General features: G+C 34.7%; 2 protein-coding genes across 8 annotated transcripts in view; one reads left to right on the top strand and one right to left on the bottom strand.

Moving 5' to 3' along the window:
- The first annotated feature begins 3,233 nt into the window (after positions 1 to 3,233).
- LOC143915200 (uncharacterized) lies at positions 3,234 to 4,965 on the top strand. Its single transcript, XM_077435698.1, has one exon. The coding sequence runs from the start codon at positions 3,353 to 3,355 to the stop codon at positions 4,226 to 4,228; it is 876 nt and encodes a 291-aa protein (XP_077291824.1). The 5' UTR covers positions 3,234 to 3,352; the 3' UTR covers positions 4,229 to 4,965.
- A 1,412-nt stretch (positions 4,966 to 6,377) lies between these two features.
- LOC143915698 (fatty acid hydroxylase domain-containing protein 2) overlaps positions 6,378 to 19,890 on the bottom strand; it is a 48,060-nt gene continuing 34,547 nt past the window's right edge. For 5 of the 7 annotated variants that reach the window (XM_077436447.1, XM_077436452.1, XM_077436450.1 and 2 more), the window contains 6 exons: positions 10,361 to 10,556; positions 10,162 to 10,235; positions 9,905 to 10,080; positions 8,179 to 8,360; positions 7,834 to 8,106; positions 6,379 to 7,757 (listed from right to left, as the gene is read on the bottom strand). In XM_077436447.1, coding sequence (XP_077292573.1) covers positions 7,589 to 7,757; positions 7,834 to 8,106; positions 8,179 to 8,360; positions 9,905 to 10,080; positions 10,162 to 10,235; positions 10,361 to 10,556 — 1,070 coding nt within the window. In that variant the 3' untranslated portion in view covers positions 6,379 to 7,588. Of the gene's footprint in view, positions 7,758 to 7,833; positions 8,107 to 8,178; positions 8,361 to 9,904; positions 10,081 to 10,161; positions 10,236 to 10,360; positions 10,557 to 12,084; positions 12,175 to 19,890 lie in introns of those variants that run through there. The other 2 variants (XM_077436448.1, XM_077436449.1) reach the window with 2 other exon arrangements.

Genomic DNA, 19,890 nt, shown 5'->3' with positions numbered 1-19,890 from the left:
CGATGTTTGATGCGTAGTTGCGTATCCTTGGGATTTCCCGTGTACTCGTGATTGCGTATCTGGAGCTAGTCGAATCGCCTTTATGGGTAAGCTGAACGAAGTATTTCGGCCACGGCTAACTTTCGTGTACGAGAAGAGGACACGATGATGTCATTTGTACAGATTAAGTTCGATGAGGGAAATAGGTGATACCACAAGTCGTGCTATATCTCTACAGAGGGTTTAGTTATAAGCCACGATGTAACGCGACGTTCTCCCCGCGGTCCCATAGGGCAGCACTCGCCTTTTATTTCGAGTGGCAGCCCAGAGATAAACTCCTGTCGCGGGAAAAGCAGACGAGGCCGGAGCCTCGCATCCCGGCAGCCACCGGGGAAGGACCTTCCCTGCGACCTCCCCCGCGTCCGTTCCCCTCGCGAACGGAGCCAGAGGTCCACCCTCTTGCTGGAGAACGCGCTGTGAGGTCGAGTGCATCAGCACTCCCTCCCCTGAGTACCAGCACAACGTCTCCTGTATTCCTCACGCCGTTTCTGGAGAAACGTTAGCCGTACGAGAGGACTGACCAGAGGACCGGAGAACCAGCTGTTCCAGCCCACGTGGAAAGCTACTATCTACGAGACGATTTGCAGTCAGGAACCTTCCCGACTATTTAAATTATCCCAGGTTAGTCAACGTTTCCCCATAATACGCTATTTCTGGAAGGACGACGCTCTACGCCCAACTGTTTCTCCCATAGCGAGAGCAGCGCATCCACGCGTAAACGCATCGTTACAACGTGAATTTAATTTGAAAGTTTGCAGTTCAGCTGAAGTTGGAGTTGTTAAAAACTTCAGCGACCCCGACTTCAACTTCGCATTTATTTTTATTATTACATACATACCTCCTTTACGTTTCACTTACGATTAAAATTCAGGAAAAAATTTGCCTCTTATCCGATAGTTTTCATATTTTGCCATATTGCTCATTTTGGTCATCAATATAAGTAAATGGAGCCTCCACCATTACGATAGAGATAAAATATCGTATAAGAAGCATTTCAGGTCCGAAGATTTTTAATCTCGGTGACAGTTGGTGGTCATTAATTTTATACATACATAGATGACGGCAGTTAAAAAAAATATTGGTGTTTTTATTCAAAATAATAATTTTATATACAAATTATACAAGAGGTATGTTTTTAAAAAACTTTTTTTTATTGTAATTAGTTTTATTGTATGTAAACATTGCATTATTAATACTCAATGTATACAGATCTCAGTCGCAGTGCCTATATTTTTGTATTTTTCTCTTCTTCTTCTTCCTAATTCTTTGTCCGCATCCGAACGTTGGCGACCACCTCGTCGATTATTTGCAGATATCCGCATCGGTCTTTAGCGGCTCGGAACAGTTCTTCAGCGCTGATATCGCGCCACATGCGCATGTTTTGAAGTCAAGACAACATTCTACCAATCCATTTTCTACCTCCTATTTTCTCCATTATTATCAAATGGAGAAATTCGTATTTTGGACCCCGTATCGTGTGTCCAAGCTACTCCATCTTTCTCCGCTTGCTGACAGAAACAAGTTCCCTGCCTCTCCCTATCATGCACATTATGTCAAACAATCAAACATCACTAGGTCAAATTGAGGGTTCAGGCGTTCATTTGATTAGTTTACAATTTCTCGTTGCTTTCCTCATGTCTGGGAGTTGTAACTTTCCTGTCTTCTGACTTCCACAATGAAGCCCGTCTAATCCTTTTGACACCCGCAGCTCGCAATGATTCGAATACAGTTTTCACAAAGTCAGCCCTGATCAGATCTACCTTGTTAAGTATCGTTCTGTAGGTAAGTGTTGACCGTATCCCAGCCTAACGAAACACTGTTGTGCTAGTTTTATAAAGTTTTATTGTTTGCCTATGGTTGTACAAAGGTATTATATTTGTGGGCAAAAGTATGTCGTTCAGCGGTCTCTGGATATGGTAGTGTCGCTGGCTCGGCATTCAGCTATGTTCAGAAGGTCTCTGGATGCGGCAGTGTGTTGCTGGCTCGTCGTTCGGCTATGTTCAGAAGGTCTCTGGATGCGGCAGTGTGTTGCTGGCTCGTTGTTCGGCTATGTTCAGAAGGTTTCTGGTCTGCTGCTGTGTGTCGACGCTTGCTGCTGTGGGTCGACTGGTCTGGTGCTGTGTGTCGACGCTTGCTGTTGTGGGTCGACTGGCGTTGTTTGGGTTGTACCTCCTTTTATAGTGTTTCTGGAATCACCTGACCGATGGTGGTGGTTTGTTGATGCGTAAGCGAGGAATTTGCTTTTGTCGAGGGGTAGAATTTTCTGGAACGATTGGCGGAAGTGGTTGTTGATGCGTAAGCGCATGTGGTTGTTGATGCGTAAGCGAGGAATTTGCTTTTGTCGAGGGGTAGAATTTTCTGGAATGATTGGCGCCGTTCCGCTCGATGTAGTTTAATGGTGGCGGCGTGTTTCGACCGTTTTGGTTCCACTCGACTGGTAGGGGCGTTCCGCTTGAGTTTAATATAATGACTGCAGGTGTGCGTCATCTGGGTTTCGTTCCGCTTGTTTACGTGTGTGAGTTCTGCAAGGAATGTGGTTTGTTGTTGCGGAATATTCTCGAATGTTTCGATGACGATGACGATGACGAGATTCCTACGGTTCTTTTCCTCTATAAGTACGTAAGTTTCAAGTATGTATTCATACATAAAAAAAAATATATATCAAACAAAAAAAAGTATAATTTAAAGTTAATGATTTACATCAGTTCATTTTGGTTCGGTGATCATTGGTCACAAAAGTCACTAAAATCACTATAACGGAACATCTGGCAGCCAAAAAGTCCATCATACTAACAATAACTATTGTGGCGGCTCGCTATACGACATGGTCGAGTTTGATCACCTTCCTGCGAGTGGGGACCAATTCGGCTGTGTTCAGTGACCACCGCAATGTGACTAATAATCCAATTACCGTTCATTTTATATACAAAACCCTGTATCGGTACTTCTCTATTAGATGTATATATGTAGCTATAAGTAGGTTTGTTAACTATCACCACAATTTTGAATACTAATAAAAATAACTTGGAAGGGTTTTTCACTTATATTGTACTTGTTTGCTGAATTACACGATTTCACTTAATAAATCTACATAGCTTAATAATGATTTTTTTAAATTTAAAATATATGAAAATTCGAATTATACCATATCTTGAATACGAATAATACGAATTTTTTAATGATATTATGTACAATTGGTTATACTGTGTAAACGTCAGGTGCTGTTTTGGGGCCCGTGTGACAGCTGGGTGTGGGGCTCCGGCTGTGGGTCGTCGATATTATTGTGATAAGTGCATTTTCTCGGGGCTCTAACATGAAGACTACGCCCCCGATAGCCCGTTGGCTCCTTTTACCCACTTTTCTTATGCTAATATCGCCCATATATGCTCCGGCCTTAACACCAGTCCGCGAAGGCTCTTCATCGCCATCTTCCTCACCATCAATCGCAAACGCCACAACCTCAAACCCAATACTAATATCGAACCCTGTCAATGCTTCAGTCGGAGTCGTCCCACCTCCAATCTTCATGGAGGGCGAACATCCAAAATTAGACGTAAAATTACCTTTGAACATTTCAACAGTATCTACCGAAGCCCCACACGTCCAACCGGTCACATCTTCAGTTCACGCCAGAAAAGGCGTAAGCATAGAAGACATCAAAGTACCGCTGGTAAAAATAGAGAGCAATAACACTGATGTTAAACCGCCGACGAAACCAGAAGCGAAAAGCACCACTGTAGTGTCCTCTACCACGACTAAAAAACCAATTCCAAAGAAACCTTTGATCACCAGCGGCGCTGATGAAATTTCTCCAATCCCCCCGGTTCCTATCGTGGTAGCGAAAGAAAAAACTTCCAACGCCCCTAGCTCGAGCCCTACGAGTGAAATTGCAGTCGAACCAAAAGTTGAAGTCACGAAAGCAGAATCCGCCCAACCCGCTAGCGAATATTCCAAACTACCCGAAGCTCCTAGATACGAGGTGCAAGAGGATCCCTCATTCTTCCAGTCGTACTTTCACAGCGTGCCGAGTAAAGAGCCCCGTTTTATCTTGCCCATAGTCATTACGATATTTGCAGTGCCTTTAATCGCCTTAGTAGGCTATCAAGCGATCCGTCGCGGCAAAGAAGCGTGGCGCAATCGTCACTATCGAAGAATGGATTATTTGATAGACGGCATGTACAACGACTGATCGTGTACAATCCTAATTAATTAGTATAGCATATTCTATGACAATAAAATCAATATACTCATAGCTACATCATGACGAATGGATCGGCTCGAATCTCAATTCTAACATATACAAGATTTATCCGGCAATATGAAACTAATGTACATTGTATATCCAGTTACGAGGAGTCAAGCATTATCTTTTTTATTGTACAGTCGACTTATCCTGTTCATTTGAGTCTCTGTATGGTTCGAGCCGTTCCTTCTCATGTTGCGATTGGTGTTGTAATAACTCTACAAATGAATCTTGTTGAAACAAAAAATCGGTGCTGATTGAAACATTATCTTTTGATATATGACTCTTTAATAATCGTAATAGTCTTCCTTTTAATATTATGTATACTATGAATGTTTTCATATTTTGTAAGACTGCTGTGCTGTAAAAGAAAAAAATATATATATTATACGTCTTTATCGTTATGTAAATCAAAGCATTTATCGTTGCACTGTTGAAATAATTGCATTTTATGATGTTTTCCATAGCAATAAGTATATCTACGTTTTCCTCAAAGGCTTATATAAATATATTTATATGTAAATATATATGTTATATTTTACGCACATTCGTTATCGATGTGTGGTTAACTATAATAAGTGCCTTAGAATTCTTATGGTATTTAAATTTTCTTTTTTTGATTGTGATATTTTTGAAGTTGTCTTGTAAAAATTGTAAATCTATATATATACCTTCAAATATACATATATAATAAAAACTATAATCGTCTATTTATTTATTTTTTTATAAAAATTATTTTATCTAAAGGTTATCGAACGTTTTGAAAATGTTATTGAATTTCAAATAATAGAAATTTAAGATTTATATAGCGAACTAGTGTTGTGCCCGTTGATTTCAATGGGTGACTTCAGAAAGGAATTGATACACGAATCAAAATAAAGTTACATGTTATCTAATATATAATTTCGAAAGAGTTTGTATGTTTGTAAGTATTTTTGGTTGGGAAATTCGGAAACTAAACAAAGTTTCTATGACGACGATTCGATATATATTTTTTTTCGATTCAAATAAATTTAATATAAAAGCAAATGAATATTTACTATTAGATTCGCCATGTTTACGCTGTTTATATTACAAAAACTGAGCGAAGCCGGGTAAAACAAGTATATAATAATCTATCTACATACATATATATAAAAATGAATGTCTGTGTGTGTCTCGAATAGGCTCCTAAACCACTGAACGGATTTTAATGGAACTTTCTGGATTTGTTGTATGCATGTTCGGGAAGATTACTGTGAAAAAAATTGCCCAAAAACGAGAACGAAAACGGGAAAAACGGGAACGAATGTCATTGCGACGAAATAATTACAAATGTTTTAGCGTCGCGACCAACGTGTTCACTGTCTGCGTTTTTCCGACAAATGGGAACGGGAATTTCATGCGTTATTGTGGCATTGCAACGTATGCCGGGTTCAGCTAGTAATATATATAAAAACGGACGCGATGTGTGTGGATATGTTTGTGGCGGACGCGTGGAGACAGCTAATCAGAGTCAAGTGAGACAGCCAATCGAAGAGACGCGGGGAAGGGGGGGGGGGGCTGTCAGGCCGAGCGACGTCAAGCAGAGTATAATTTTATATGGGTCACGTCATAATCTAATATATAATTTCGAAAAAGACCTTATTTAATGTATGTATGTAAGTTTTGGATGGTATTGTTTGTATCGACATTTCTACGTTGTATCGACACCACTAGTATATTATTGGGTTTGGTGCAAACGATCGACAAGCGCCAGACAGACTGAACCACAGATTAACTGGATGGCTGCTTTAAACGCAATTCTCGACTTCACGAATGATAGATTGCACATCAGATGACGAGTAACCTTTCGATGTGCACAGATGCAATTATTAAAATTGAGTTGGATCTTTCTGGCGAGTTTAATAAGGCAAAATTCGGAACTAAAGTATCAGAAGCACAGAACGTATACAGGGTAGGTGTATGTCGGGACTTCGGGTATATTTCGCTTAGTGTAAGTGCGAGCAGTGCGCACGCATAAGCTATACGTGTCGTTAATCTGTGCTTCAGTCTGTCTGGCGCTTGTCGATCGTTTGCACCGCATCGTATATCATGATAGAAGTAAACGACATATTAATTACAAATTTATTTTTATTTATACATATTTATCTTCACAAGAAATATAATATTTGGATGCAAGACTACAATCTATACACAAAACTTTTTACACCATTGAATAAAATATAGAAAAATTATAAACGTCGTTTACCAGAGTACATAAAAAAAATATCAAATCGTCATTACGCAATCTATGTGCTTTTAAAATGAGTCGTTTGAAGCAATCAAACTACACTTTCATAATCTAAATATTATACATACATATATATTAAAATAAAAAAATCCAACTCGCCTTCAAATACGCTACTACATACATATATCACTACACCTTGGTCCTTTAAGAGAAAGCAACATAGTACACCAAATCCTTAACCGATAGTTCACATGATTAGTCGCTAAGCTTAAATCTACTATCACAAAGTGTCCGTATCTATTTAGCGTTCCGATTGTTGAGAGCACAATTAATTATTATTTATAGTTTAAATTCAATTTATCAAAATATATCGTTTTATATTTTATTTAACACACGAAAAGGTGCCCGATTGACGTCGTACATTCACATTTATAAAATACATACATATATTAAGTGCAATGTGCTAGTTTTCGGATGGTAAATTAATCAATATTTACTCGACGTTTAGATCATTGTTCAAAAAGATTGCTTTTGCTTTTGAGGTCAAATGCGAATCGCTGATCTGTGATATCGTTAATTATTATGAAACGTCGTGGGTTTTTATATATAGCGATGGTGTTGTTTTAGGTTTATTATTATAAATAAAATTATACAGTGCGTCAAAGACAATTTTTCGACAAAAAACAAAAAAAAAAATACGTATCCATTATCGTGTAATATTCATATAGCTAAAGATTAAATGTTGAATATTATACGATAAACATTAAAAAATAATTAATTCTATAATTGAATAACAAGATGTTGACGCATGTACGTACATAGTTGAAACATTAATCTTTAGCTGTTTATATGATGAATATATACATTCTTCAAAACATGTAGATAGATATTTAAAAAACACACGAAAAGCTTACTCTTGACTAATTGTAAGTATTATTATATCATTAGAAAATGTTATACATAATATTAACTTTGCTGGATAGTGTATTTTTTTTTTTTTTTAATAATCAGACAATACTTATTCCTTTGATTTATTTATTATTATACAGTTAAAAAAGTTAATTGCGGTGAATAGTTTTTTCGTTTAGGATTATTCACTCCTTTTTCTGACAAAGCACTTTGTCGCTATCCGGGAACGCTTCTCTAGGTGGTGAAAAGCTCAACATCATGATGTGTCTGCTGAAGGCTTTCGTCGAACGGAATAGAGAATCGGTGCCGTGGAACTTGTCCAACACTCCCAGAACTCCAAAGCATTGATTGAATCTAGCAAATAAGACATTCATATCAAACATTATTCAATTGGATTCAACAAAAACGTGTTGGAATTAAAGCAAATTACTTCAGATGGTGGAAATCGTGAGCTTCAGGGCTAGGGAAGAACGGTAAGTGGTATCCAGAGTGCGAGTTCAACGTTGACAGTATCACCAGGGAGAACCAGAGCCAGGCTGTTGCGATGTGACTGCCCATTATCCCAACGCCGACTATCGGAGGAAGTACATTAGAGAAGATGTGTTCGATCGGATGGCAGTAGATTGACGTGACGGCGATCGGGGACGTCCATTCGTGGTGCTTCTTGTGGATGTATTTGTAAAGGTACTTGTTGTGGAGTAACCTGAGAAACGTATACAATTATATGCGACGAATTCGATGGTATTCGTTGTTGAAGATTCGCATGATGGGATACCTGTGCGAGTAGTAGAATCCAATTTCTTCGGCTAGAATGAATATGGCGAGCTCCAAGAGGACCCAATGGAAGGTGGGCAACTCTCGCACCGGAGGGAAACCTCTCCAGCTCATCAGATAGTATAGGAATGCTCCGAATGGGAGTCCGACGACGATTTGATTCATAAGCACAACCATGATAACCTTAAATTAGATACAATATATTTTCAATATACATATAATCATACAATAAACACACTTTCAATATATGTATTCTATATCGATAGATCAATAACAATTTGAATGTTTTAAATATACATATTAAATCTGTATATTATTTAACACCGGTGGCGTGCCGTCGTTAGACTTGAGGGAAATTAAAATATTAAAAATATCAGCAATTCAATTACAATAAATTCAAATCAAAGTCCATATTGATATTGTTCACTTGGATTGGCAAAGTTCAGAAACCAGAATCGGCCCTACTTTAAGGTAGTGGATTGTTATGGTATGGTCTGCCGCGTCGTTCGCTTTCACGGACTCGCCGTTTCAATTCTGTTCCCTTTGTGGTATTGGCTATTGGTTATGTATAGACGTTCTGTTGAATACAAAGCATTTTTTAATTTACTCGTCTCTATAAGCATTTATGGAATTTTCACTAAGAATATTCTGATTTGTGTCTATCAAATATCATTCTGAACATTTTTTTTTGTTAAAATAACACATACATATTTACAAAGAGCTTCTTGTATGCAAATATAGCAAGGGATTTAGCTTACGAAACGATTCTCTCAAAACAAATCAGTGCGTAGTGCGGAAACAAATAACGAGGCCTTGGAATGTTGCATTCTTGTTCGATTGTTCGACAAATCATTCAGAAGATTAAGTTTTGAAGACAAATAAGATGTTATTAAGAAAGATAGGCTACTTAGGATATTTATGTTAGCATAAAAATGAAAAATTATACTCATCACTTCAAGACAGATTATTATAATTTAAAATATATTTTTTTGTTCATGTCAAAATGAAATTATAACAGCAGTGAAAATATATTTACACTGATGAATAAAATCATAACCAGTTTCATGTTAGGGTTGGTATTATTTAAAGCTTAGGTTTGGTTAGGCTAAGTTAGGATTGGTTTTATTCATTTAAGATTAGGTTGTCAGGGTTGTTGTACATTATAAATTCATTGTTTGATACATTTTCACTACCTTAATTGGTGAGGATATATTTATTCCAGTGAAAATATATTTTCACTTGAAATATGCTATCGCTGCAATATCTCCTGTTTTAAAGTCACTGCACGGCACTGTTTAGCACATATGGACTATATTAACCCTAGCACAATATTAACCCTAAATATAACTAAAAACATTGCCTTTTTTGATGAGAAATTATGTACTGTTATGAAAATTTTGTTTGTAGCGCTGTTTTTACCCAAATTGTTAGTAAATTATGTGTTTTATATATATGTAGATATATTTTTTTTCTGTTTCCTTCTCTGTGTTTTTATTTTATAATTATCCAAAAATTCAACCAAATATAGTATTAAGTATATACCAGTTTCCTACACCTTTAAAATCCAATTGGCCAACAGTCAACCGTTGGTGTTTCTCCGTCTATGATTTATTCATAAGAATGTATTTCTTAAGTGTTTGTAAAAGTGAAAAACATACTTCACACTTTCATGTGAGTAAATTATGTTGAAACATCTAGAAAATAAAGAAATTTGTGATCATTCTTACACTCCTCAAACGAGCGCCTTCGACGGGTTCGTTGGTGCCGGGCTGTATTTTATATCTACGTAGAAAAGCTGGTTTGTTAGTGACATCCAAAATCGTGTAGATGCCGCCAAAGAACCAATATACCAATGTCGTGAAGATAGTCGAATAGATCACCCATAACATGAACGGATCCTCACCTGGAAACACAATCGAAATGATCAAAAGTCCGCACGCTGACAGAATACCACATACATTGTGTATTTATGTATAATAGTTACCTATGACATCGACTATTTTATCCCATTGCGATTGCCAAAAGTCGCCTGATGCACCCCAAAACCTTTGCAGGTGCCTGAAAATGTAAGCCGGTGTGATTAATGACTCATTGGTAAATGGTGGGCTAAATTGAGTTCGACGAAACGACGTACTAAACGACGGTCAACATGCAATGTAAAGATTTTATGGTGAGTCATTTACCAGGTCAATGAGTTTCTGGCTGCGGTGAAGCCGATCAGAGCCGAGCTGATGACGAACAATACGCTGTATAATGACGAGAGCCACGTTGAGTTCTGGGTCGCCGACTGTCCGTCGTTGTTTTTGAAGTCGTTCATATTCTTCTCGTTCGGATTCGAACTACCGCCCCTAGTTTCTTTTACTTGAAGCATTTTCTTTCCTGTAAAAAAAAACGTTTTTTATATAATAAGTCAGTTAGGATTTATTGTAAATCGTGGGAATAGTGGCTTAATTTGTAATGTATAAATAACCCATATTTGTGAGTCTGAATCATGCAGAGTAATGACGACTAATGGGTGTGAGGCAAACAGTGATATGTAATTGCTAAATTTTGTTGCAAAATCGTAAAAAAACGTATTGAATTTACTCATTACAAGAAAATTATTTTGCTGGCCTTGTAATATTTATGCAACACTTAACGACACTTTAAATATCGCATGTAAATATCAAATGTTAACAAGAGCATTTTTAGATAATGTGAAATATGTGGTTAGAAAAGTGAAAGCTTTGGAAAAAAAAACAAATCAGCTAAAATCCAAAAATTTAAATCAATTATTATTATGATATTGGAATTAAATTTTGACATTATGATCCAAATATGAATTGTGATATTGAAATTTTTCTATTATATTTTGACTTTCAAAATGAACACAAGTGAGACATCTTGTTTTTATAAAGCTCTTTTTTTTTAAGAAAATACCATAGATATAGAATAACATTATTATTATCTATAGACAATTATTCTATATCTATAGACAATTATTCTATATCTAGACACTTATATGCGATAAATATAAGTGTTGTAATAAATATTTAAGAATTAATTTTTATTTTACTCTCCATATGTTAAATCTTTAAAAAAATAGTTCAAACTAATTGTCAAGATCAGTTGTAAGTTCAAAATATGCTTTTTTTTTACATTACTTTACTATTAGAGATTAAGATAAAATAAATAAATTAAAAAGATTCAAAGAAAGTTTGTTGTAAAATTGAAAGAGAATAATATTCACCACTAATATACATATTCTCTTTTATATCAAAATTATTATAATTTTTACTTTATCTATGTTTTATATACAAACAAAAATTATGAATAATTAGATTTGAGTTTTCATATATAGGTTTTTCTTTTTAAATTGATCCTTTGTCATTTCAAATTAAACCTTTTTCAATTCAAATTGACATTGAAAAGGGGTCAATTTGAAATAAAAAGCGTTTAATTTGAAATGAAAAAGGATCAATTTGGAACTAAACAACTGTATAATGTTATCACAACCCACAATTTTACACCAATAGATCGAAATTCGGAAAATCAATGAGTATTTTGCACATGGAATCACTTATAAAAATATGTAATCATTAAGAAATATATTTTATGCATAATTTTAACGATCATGTATAATTGCAAGTATTCATAAGCTAATAAAATAAAATATTCAAATAGATAATTTGTAAATTTATCACACATAATATCAGCATGCTATGAATCGTAGTTAGTTTCCACAGTTCATAGTTCTTGTAATGTGCAATTTAAATACATTCACAATAAAACTACACGTATCACAAACTAGTGCGTTAATAATTATAATAAAAAAGAAGAGGGTACATAGGTTGAAACTTGTTCATTAATAACGTCACATAAACTATATATTATTATTATATATTTGTTTATAACAATGGAATATAACCAACAATGGAAGCCGGCGAACGCCACCAACTCCAAATCCGTATTGAAACAAACATAAAGGATGATGCGCGTAATTATGCCAAGATACAACATTAGGGTTATCACATCGATGGGCCATAACAATGGTAATGGCCATTAGATGTTATCTATGTAATGGCAGTGTCGATTCAGGTGTATCTGCAACCGATTTGATTATTTAAAGGCTAATGGAATCTAGGTAACTGTTTTGATTCAATTTTGGGGATTTCATATGGTGCAAAATTTACATATGTATGAATTTATATGTACACATGTACATATTAAAATTTGTTTCTTTGCAGAGTATAATTTATTTTTGCAATATTTGCAGTGATAACTAGGTATGTATGTATACCAGTGGCTCTTAACCTGGGTTCGATCGAACCCCAGGGGTTCGGTAAGTCGGTCTCAGGGGTTCGGCGGAGGTCATGACACACATCCGAATCATATGATTCGGGTGCCAATTAAGAAGGGTTCGGTGAATGCGCATATGAAACTGGTGGGGTTCAGTACTTCCAACAAGGTTAAGAACCACTGATGTATACAAATGCAACAGGTTGAATTCAATCAACAACGAAAAAATTAGGAAGAGAGCAAAATTGTACCATCTACGTTTTAAAATTAATTAAATTTGAGACTTTTAAATATTTTCTTTATAAAGTCATATTTGAATAATTTCCTATTGAAGTTTTAAATGAAAATCGTTTTTATATTATTTCATTATTATTAAAAAATATCATATATACATATATAACATCGCTATTATGTGTGTCTGTCTGTGTATCTGAGATAACGCTCGCCGTACTGTAATAGTCGTTTCAATTCGGCATACATATGTACGTCATAGCCAAACCACTGCTAATAAAACGTACGAATATAATAAGAAAAGAAAAAAACTTCTATATATACTGTTTGCTACTAACGTTTCCTCTAGGCAAATAGACGGCGCCAAGTTTCTGAGTATTTACCGCCATCTATTAAAAATTTATTTAATTAATTAATTTTCCTGGGCTTTCATAGGTCTCGTCTCTTTTTATGCATTAAATTATCTCCTAAACCGTTCCACGGATTGGGCTGAAACTTTTTTACACGTAGTAAGTATGATGAATTTCATACGCTAGTTTTTTTTTTCATATGGAATAAGTTGTATGTATAATTTAACTAAAAAATGAGCGTGAAAAAATTAGGTTTACCATAGTTTCAACGAGTTGCAAAGGGGTGGTAGAAAGAGGCGTATGGAAAGCGAGCTGTCGTCGCTTCGATCTCACACAATATTCCGATGTAAATTTTAATGAGTTCGTTAATGATTGACGCTCTCTATCTTCATGTCGGAGACATTAGCTTACTTGAATGTCAGTTAACCCTCGTATGTCGGTAAGACATCAAAGCGACCTAAAGAGTGGAAGTGGTTTGAAGTCAGATCACAATTTTTGGACGGGCACGAATGTCACTGAATTGACAGAGTGAAGCTAATAAAAAGTTTGTAAACAAATTACGTACTCTGTGTATCTTTGCCTTAGCTTGGGCCAAAGATGATTTAAGAATAGTTTGGCGTTCGAAATTGAAGTACTATTAGATTCGCCATGTTTAAGCTTTTTATATTACAAATACCGAGCGAAGCCGGATAAAACCACTAGTACACTATAAATAAATACGCGTAATATATACCAACGATTGCAAACTGTAATCACTTATTTTGCTGTAATATTTTGTGACAGCCCTGGAAAATTTGAGTCGGCTACTGTCGGCTCAAACTCGAACGAATACGAGCTCAAATGAATACAAAATAATTCACACAATCAGTCATCGCCTACTGGGTTCGTTATTGCGTTGCGTTTAACGACATTTTCTATTGAAGAATTAAAAAAAATCAAACTTCATTTGCTATTATATTATTATAATAAACTATATATACAATTTTTAAACTTCAAAATCGTCATTTTACAAATCAAATTCGTCATGTTGCAAATCATATTAAACAATTGGATGTATTTTTTTAATATTCATTTTATTATACATAGAGAACTTTATAGAGAATATTATGTATGGAGAAAAAGAGAATATTTAATACATACATAGAGAATGTTAGAGAACGCCATATTCACCTATGATGAATCCAATTGAAGAGGTTTTTTCAAAAAATAAATTTTTTGCTAGGAATTTGCTGGTGAATCCTCTATAATACTCTTTATAAAGTTCTCTATGTATAATAAAAAACCAGTAGATTCTATGACAGAATCACTAATAACCATACTAACAGACTTGTGAAGAGTCTCGGTGATTACAACAAAATGTCTATACCCTTCAGGTATAAACACAGATTACCTAAACACAATCTGCTTTAGGTCATCGACTTTTGAGAGTCTTTAATTAATATTATGTATTAGATGTATTATGAACATTTATAATGATTGTAAATAGGTTTTTGAGCTCTTTTTCCTATTATGCTTTAGATTAACATTAGAATAATATAATACTGTGATTACTAACCAAATTAAATTAAATTGTAAAATAGAAAATGATCAGTAGATCAGTAGCCATTAAAATAGATATAAGATATAAGATGTAAGATGTAAGATATAAGATGTGAACATAATTTCGTAATAATAAAAAAGCATTTAAAAATCAAAATCAATGTATAATAAAATGAATTGTTTAATTTGATTTGCAACGTGACGAATTTGATTTGTTAAATGACGAATTTGATTTGTAAAATGACGAATTTGAAGTTTAAAAACTGTAGTAACCAGATGCACTCATTCGTGCATCTGATAAAACTGCGCATTGTTGTTGTAACGTCTATCAATATGGTCAGCATTGTAGGTGTAACGCCTGTACGAACAATCACCCGTGTGACGATTGAAGCGTTTTATTTTTTGATTTTTAACGAATGATCATATGTAGAACATAATAATAATAATAGAAAATATTACTACTGCTCTGGTAGGTAATGTATGTATGTAATTGTGTACATATACATATGTGAATGGAAAAATTGAATCAAGCACACTTTACGATTGATTCGACGATGCCGTTTTGCGAATAAATTTCAAACGGTCTACCAGTTAATTCAATTATTCAGGGCAATGAAATTGAACGTATCGCAATCGTGCAGAGGTGCATTAACAAAAGCTGACCCAGTGCAGATGACAAATTTACGGTCCATTTTAGCTAACGGCACTATGCAGCAAAATTACCACTACATTATTAAATTTCATAGCCTTCTCTATATCGTCTCGGACGACGAACGCATACTAATTAATGCACTTGCAAAATAGTAAGAAACTATGCATGGATATAAATATACGTACATACTAATCAGTAACTAAGTAACCATTAATTTGAAAATTTTTATATGTTATCATTAGAGGTAGGACCGGAAGCGTGTCGTTCTTTGTTTATTTTCGCCGTACATTGTTCATTTTTATGATGAACCTTTTTTTTGCACACTAGCTTTGTAGTATATATCCGGGAAAATAGACCCAAAACGCCCTGTTTCCTGGAAAAAGCACGCTTCCAGTCCTACCTCTAGTTATCACTAGAGCGTGGATAGAGACCGTGCTTTTTCCAGGAATCGGGGCGATTTGGCTCTATTTACAAAGCTAGAGTCCAAAAAAAAAAGGATCGGTGAACCTTTAACAATGCATTTACAACAATTGAACAATAAACGGCGCGCTCTGGGTCCGATCTTTACTTATCACCAGTCTTCGGCGGTGGAGCGTGCTTTTTCCAGGAAAGAGGGCGTTTTGGGGCTATTTTCCAGGAAACAGGGCAAACTACAAAGCTAGAGAGCAAAAAAAAGTTCACCATAAAAATGAACAATGGTGCAGGGTCGCGCCGGCCTATGGTTATTTTCCTGGAAAAAGCACGCTTGACCGCTGAAGACTAGTTATCACTATGGTTGATTCGACTTACGAGAGCCGAGTATGCTGTCGCATTCTTGCAATGCGTTGTAACATTGAAAGGACGTAAAATAATTTGTATATATTTTAAAATCATTTCTTATTTAACAACTAGCTGAAACTGGCATGCGTTGCAATGCCACAATAACGCATGAAATTCCCGTTCCCGTTCCTGGTTTTCCCGTTCCGGGTTTAACGTCGTGGTAATCTGACTTATCCAGCATTTTGGCTCGTGCTTCTCGATGTGTTTCCATAGGTAAATGTTTCAGTTTCAAATCAATAATTAATAATCAAATTAAATTACAGTAATGATAATTTGTCGGAAAAACGCATACGGCGAACACATTTGAAATTATTCAATTGTTTGTTTATTTTACCCTAACAACGCAGGTGGCGATGTGAACACATTTGCAATCACCATTCATTCCCGATTTCAGGCGATTTTTTACTTTTTTTACATAAACCATCGCTCGCATATACATACATATGTACACCATAACTCATGTAAGTTTCATCGCAATCGATTGAATGGTATAGGAACGCATATGTGACAGACAAATATTGATTTTTATATATAAAGATATAATATTATTACAATATAATTCAATACAAGGTCTTTAATAATATTACTGTATGCTTTGCTGTCCATGATGTTTACAATTACTTTTACCGTCTAAAAAATATAAATTTCCAATAATATGAAATATATACGTATTTCATAAATGAATTAATAATATCAAAAGCTTACGTATTTTATATGAAAATTTTATCAATGTAAATATTTCAAAATACGAAACACGAACTCGAAACTAAAAATAAAAAATAAAAGTCAAATTCTAACGACCGCTATACATCCGGAAAATGTTGTATTTCTTAACCAAAATGGAATGCGAAACCGAAACGAAATGTAATTGGCCATCGCGGGTCGAATGGGGGGTGAATGCGATAGCATGTACATATATTTTATGTAAGTCTCATGCTATGTAGATCGGTTCGACTATGACAGTAGTGAGTCTCAATATCTAATATATAAATTCGAAGATATATATGTATGTTATTTATATGTAACTGTCGTTGGGAACTTTGTCAACAGGTAAGTTTCTATGACGATATATTTTCTTTTCGATTTAAATCAATTTGGGGTGGAGGGCGCAGGCGCCGGATTCTGGTATACATATAATTTCGAAAGAGACTTAGTATATATGTTTGTTTGTTCGTGACAGTCAATTTAATAAAAAAAAACGAATGAATATTCAAATAAATTTATATAAAATAAAGCTATTCACATAAATTTAATAAAATGTTTTCTATAAGATAAGTCATGTTTAAGCGGTTTATATTACAAATACCGAGCGAAGCCGGGTAAAACCATTAGTATATTATAAATATGTAGTGTTAGGAAGTTCTAGATTGGTTTCAAATATGAAAAAGATGATTTGTTTATGTTGGGCGTGAAATCCGGACACATGTCAGTATTTATATAAGTGATGTACATATATTGGCATACTGTCACTCGTGTCAATCCTCGCGAATGACCCAATTCTAGTTATGAAAAATATTATTAGGAGTGATGTAAGTAAAGGTTTCTTGGGACGGAGCATATATCATATAAAATATCTACATAAAAGCTTAAAATTAAGACTAAAATAAGGAGAAGACTTGAGATTTAATTTGGTGTAATTTTATGGTAGAGAGAGCACTATAATTGGCCGGTCTTTGAGTAGTGGTTGGCCACCGAAAAATAAAATAATGTAGCTTGCTCAAAATGATACCTATGTATGTACCAACACATAACGGCAAATTGCTATACTATATTCTGAATTTATTATTTAAAGTTTGGAAAATTGTCGCATTAAAAGAATTCCTAATGGTCCACAATGGTCGAAAATATAACAGAGAAGAAAAAAAAGATTCAGATTTCATTAATAAGTCGGATGGCTCTTGAAATAGTAGCCATCCAATAAAGGACTGTGCGGGCATGAGGTGCACCCATCAAATGATGATGCCATGATTATTAAGGACATACATATAGTCACAACTGAAATAGTGTTTTTAGAACTGAAAATTGGACTTCCGCTACTTTCAAATATAATATTTCAATTTCTTTTAGATATAAAATATATTACGTAGGAATTTACTTTTGTTCTGCGCGGCTATGTCGGGTTGCCATATTTTCATATGGATGTTACAATAAGAGAATACAGTCAAATTTCCACTGTATACATTGACTAGTAAATGTGTACACTAGTTTTGGTTTTTGGCTAAAGCTTACGACTTTATATTCCGCAGGTATGTACTCTTATTAGACAAACTACACTGACGCATACATTACGCACTAATAAATCTGCTAACGAATGAGATTTGTGTGGTTTGACAGCTGACCAAAGTTGCTCATCCAATGAAGAATATACATAACTGGTTGTGTTCGAATAACTAATTTATTGTTGAATTGATACGAAACAGACAATAATTAATATGGTTAAATCTAATGTAGAAGTTTTACATACAATTACGTACATCCATATCACCTACGATTTTAGGTTAGGTTAGGTTAGGTTACATTTTATTTTGTTCATTAATAACATAATGTTCTTCGATATAATGTCGGATTCTTTCAGTTTTTAGTTTAATCCGTCATAGGCCGACTATATACTTGTTAAGAATGTCAACTTGTTATTCATTTCGTAAACATTTACTGCATACAGATAGCTAGAGTATGAATTTACTGGTAAACGTGTTCATTCACTCTTCCATGTGGTAAACGGATTATTGCGATCACGTGCACGACAATTGTTGCCACAAAAATCGCGAATACGACATATCTGGCACTCGATTGATGGAATTTTTGGGTGCCAGATGTTCCGTGATGAGATTTTAGCGACGTGCGCGAGATCGCTTTTGCGGAATAATCACCAAACCCTCGGAGTGTATACAATTACTGGGTGATTTTTAATGATACATACATTTACTAATCAGTGTATACTGAATCGAGCTTTACACTCTAACTGTAACATGGACAACAAATAAAATTAACATGCATTTTGATTTGATATAATATACATATATAAAAATATCATTCTTATTTTAATTTGTTTGATTTATTATGAAAAAGTCTATTAGTTTCCGATTGATGGAGCTTTTGGGTGCCAGATGTTCCGTGATCGAGATTTTAGTGTCGTGCGCGAGATCACTTTTTGCGGAATAATCACCGAACCCTCCCGTGTATATATACTCTTACTAGGTGATTTTAATGATATATACATTTACTAGTCAGAGTATACTGATTCGAGCCTTACACTCTTACTGTAACATGGACAACAAATCAAATTAACATGTATTTTGATTTTATATAATACAATATATACATATATAAAAATATCATTCCTATTTTAAGTTGTTTGATTAATTATGCAAAAGTCTATTAAACACTTTTTTAGATTCTTCCAATCACTCAAATTTAATATCTTCTCAGAAACCATAAAAAATACTAAATAATAAAAATGTGTTCCTTTAGTGGAGTTTGAACATTTGAATGAACGTCATTAAGTGTAGCTAAACTCAATGAGATATATTTTTTTAATTATTTCTACGTGTAGTAGTGCTGTCAATTATAATATAATTACTATATACATACATACAAGGTTAAGGTCATCGGGGTCATCTTTTTTAAATCCGCCTACAATATATGCAAGTATGTACAATCAATTTGAAACTGTCAAAGAGAGGAGAAAGCCGGCGATCGTTTCCACAATCATTAGTCATTGTACATACATGTAAATTGTGGGCCGAAAGTTAACCTTTCCATATCGGCGAGTGCTAATTTTTGTACCGTTGACTGATTTGCCATTGAAAATCACTATGTTTTTAAAATATATATATTGAGCGAA

This window comes from Arctopsyche grandis, chromosome 8 (assembly GCF_051622035.1).
Source record: "Arctopsyche grandis isolate Sample6627 chromosome 8, ASM5162203v2, whole genome shotgun sequence".
NCBI classification, from domain to species: domain Eukaryota; kingdom Metazoa; phylum Arthropoda; class Insecta; order Trichoptera; family Hydropsychidae; genus Arctopsyche; species Arctopsyche grandis.
This window is presented reverse-complemented; position numbering and strand designations above follow the sequence as displayed.

What these genes read in the sequence shown, in the direction of transcription:
- LOC143915200 (XM_077435698.1), top strand. Translation starts at nt 3,353, where the DNA reads ATGAAGACTACGCCCCCGATAGCCCGTTGGCTCCTTTTACCCACTTTT.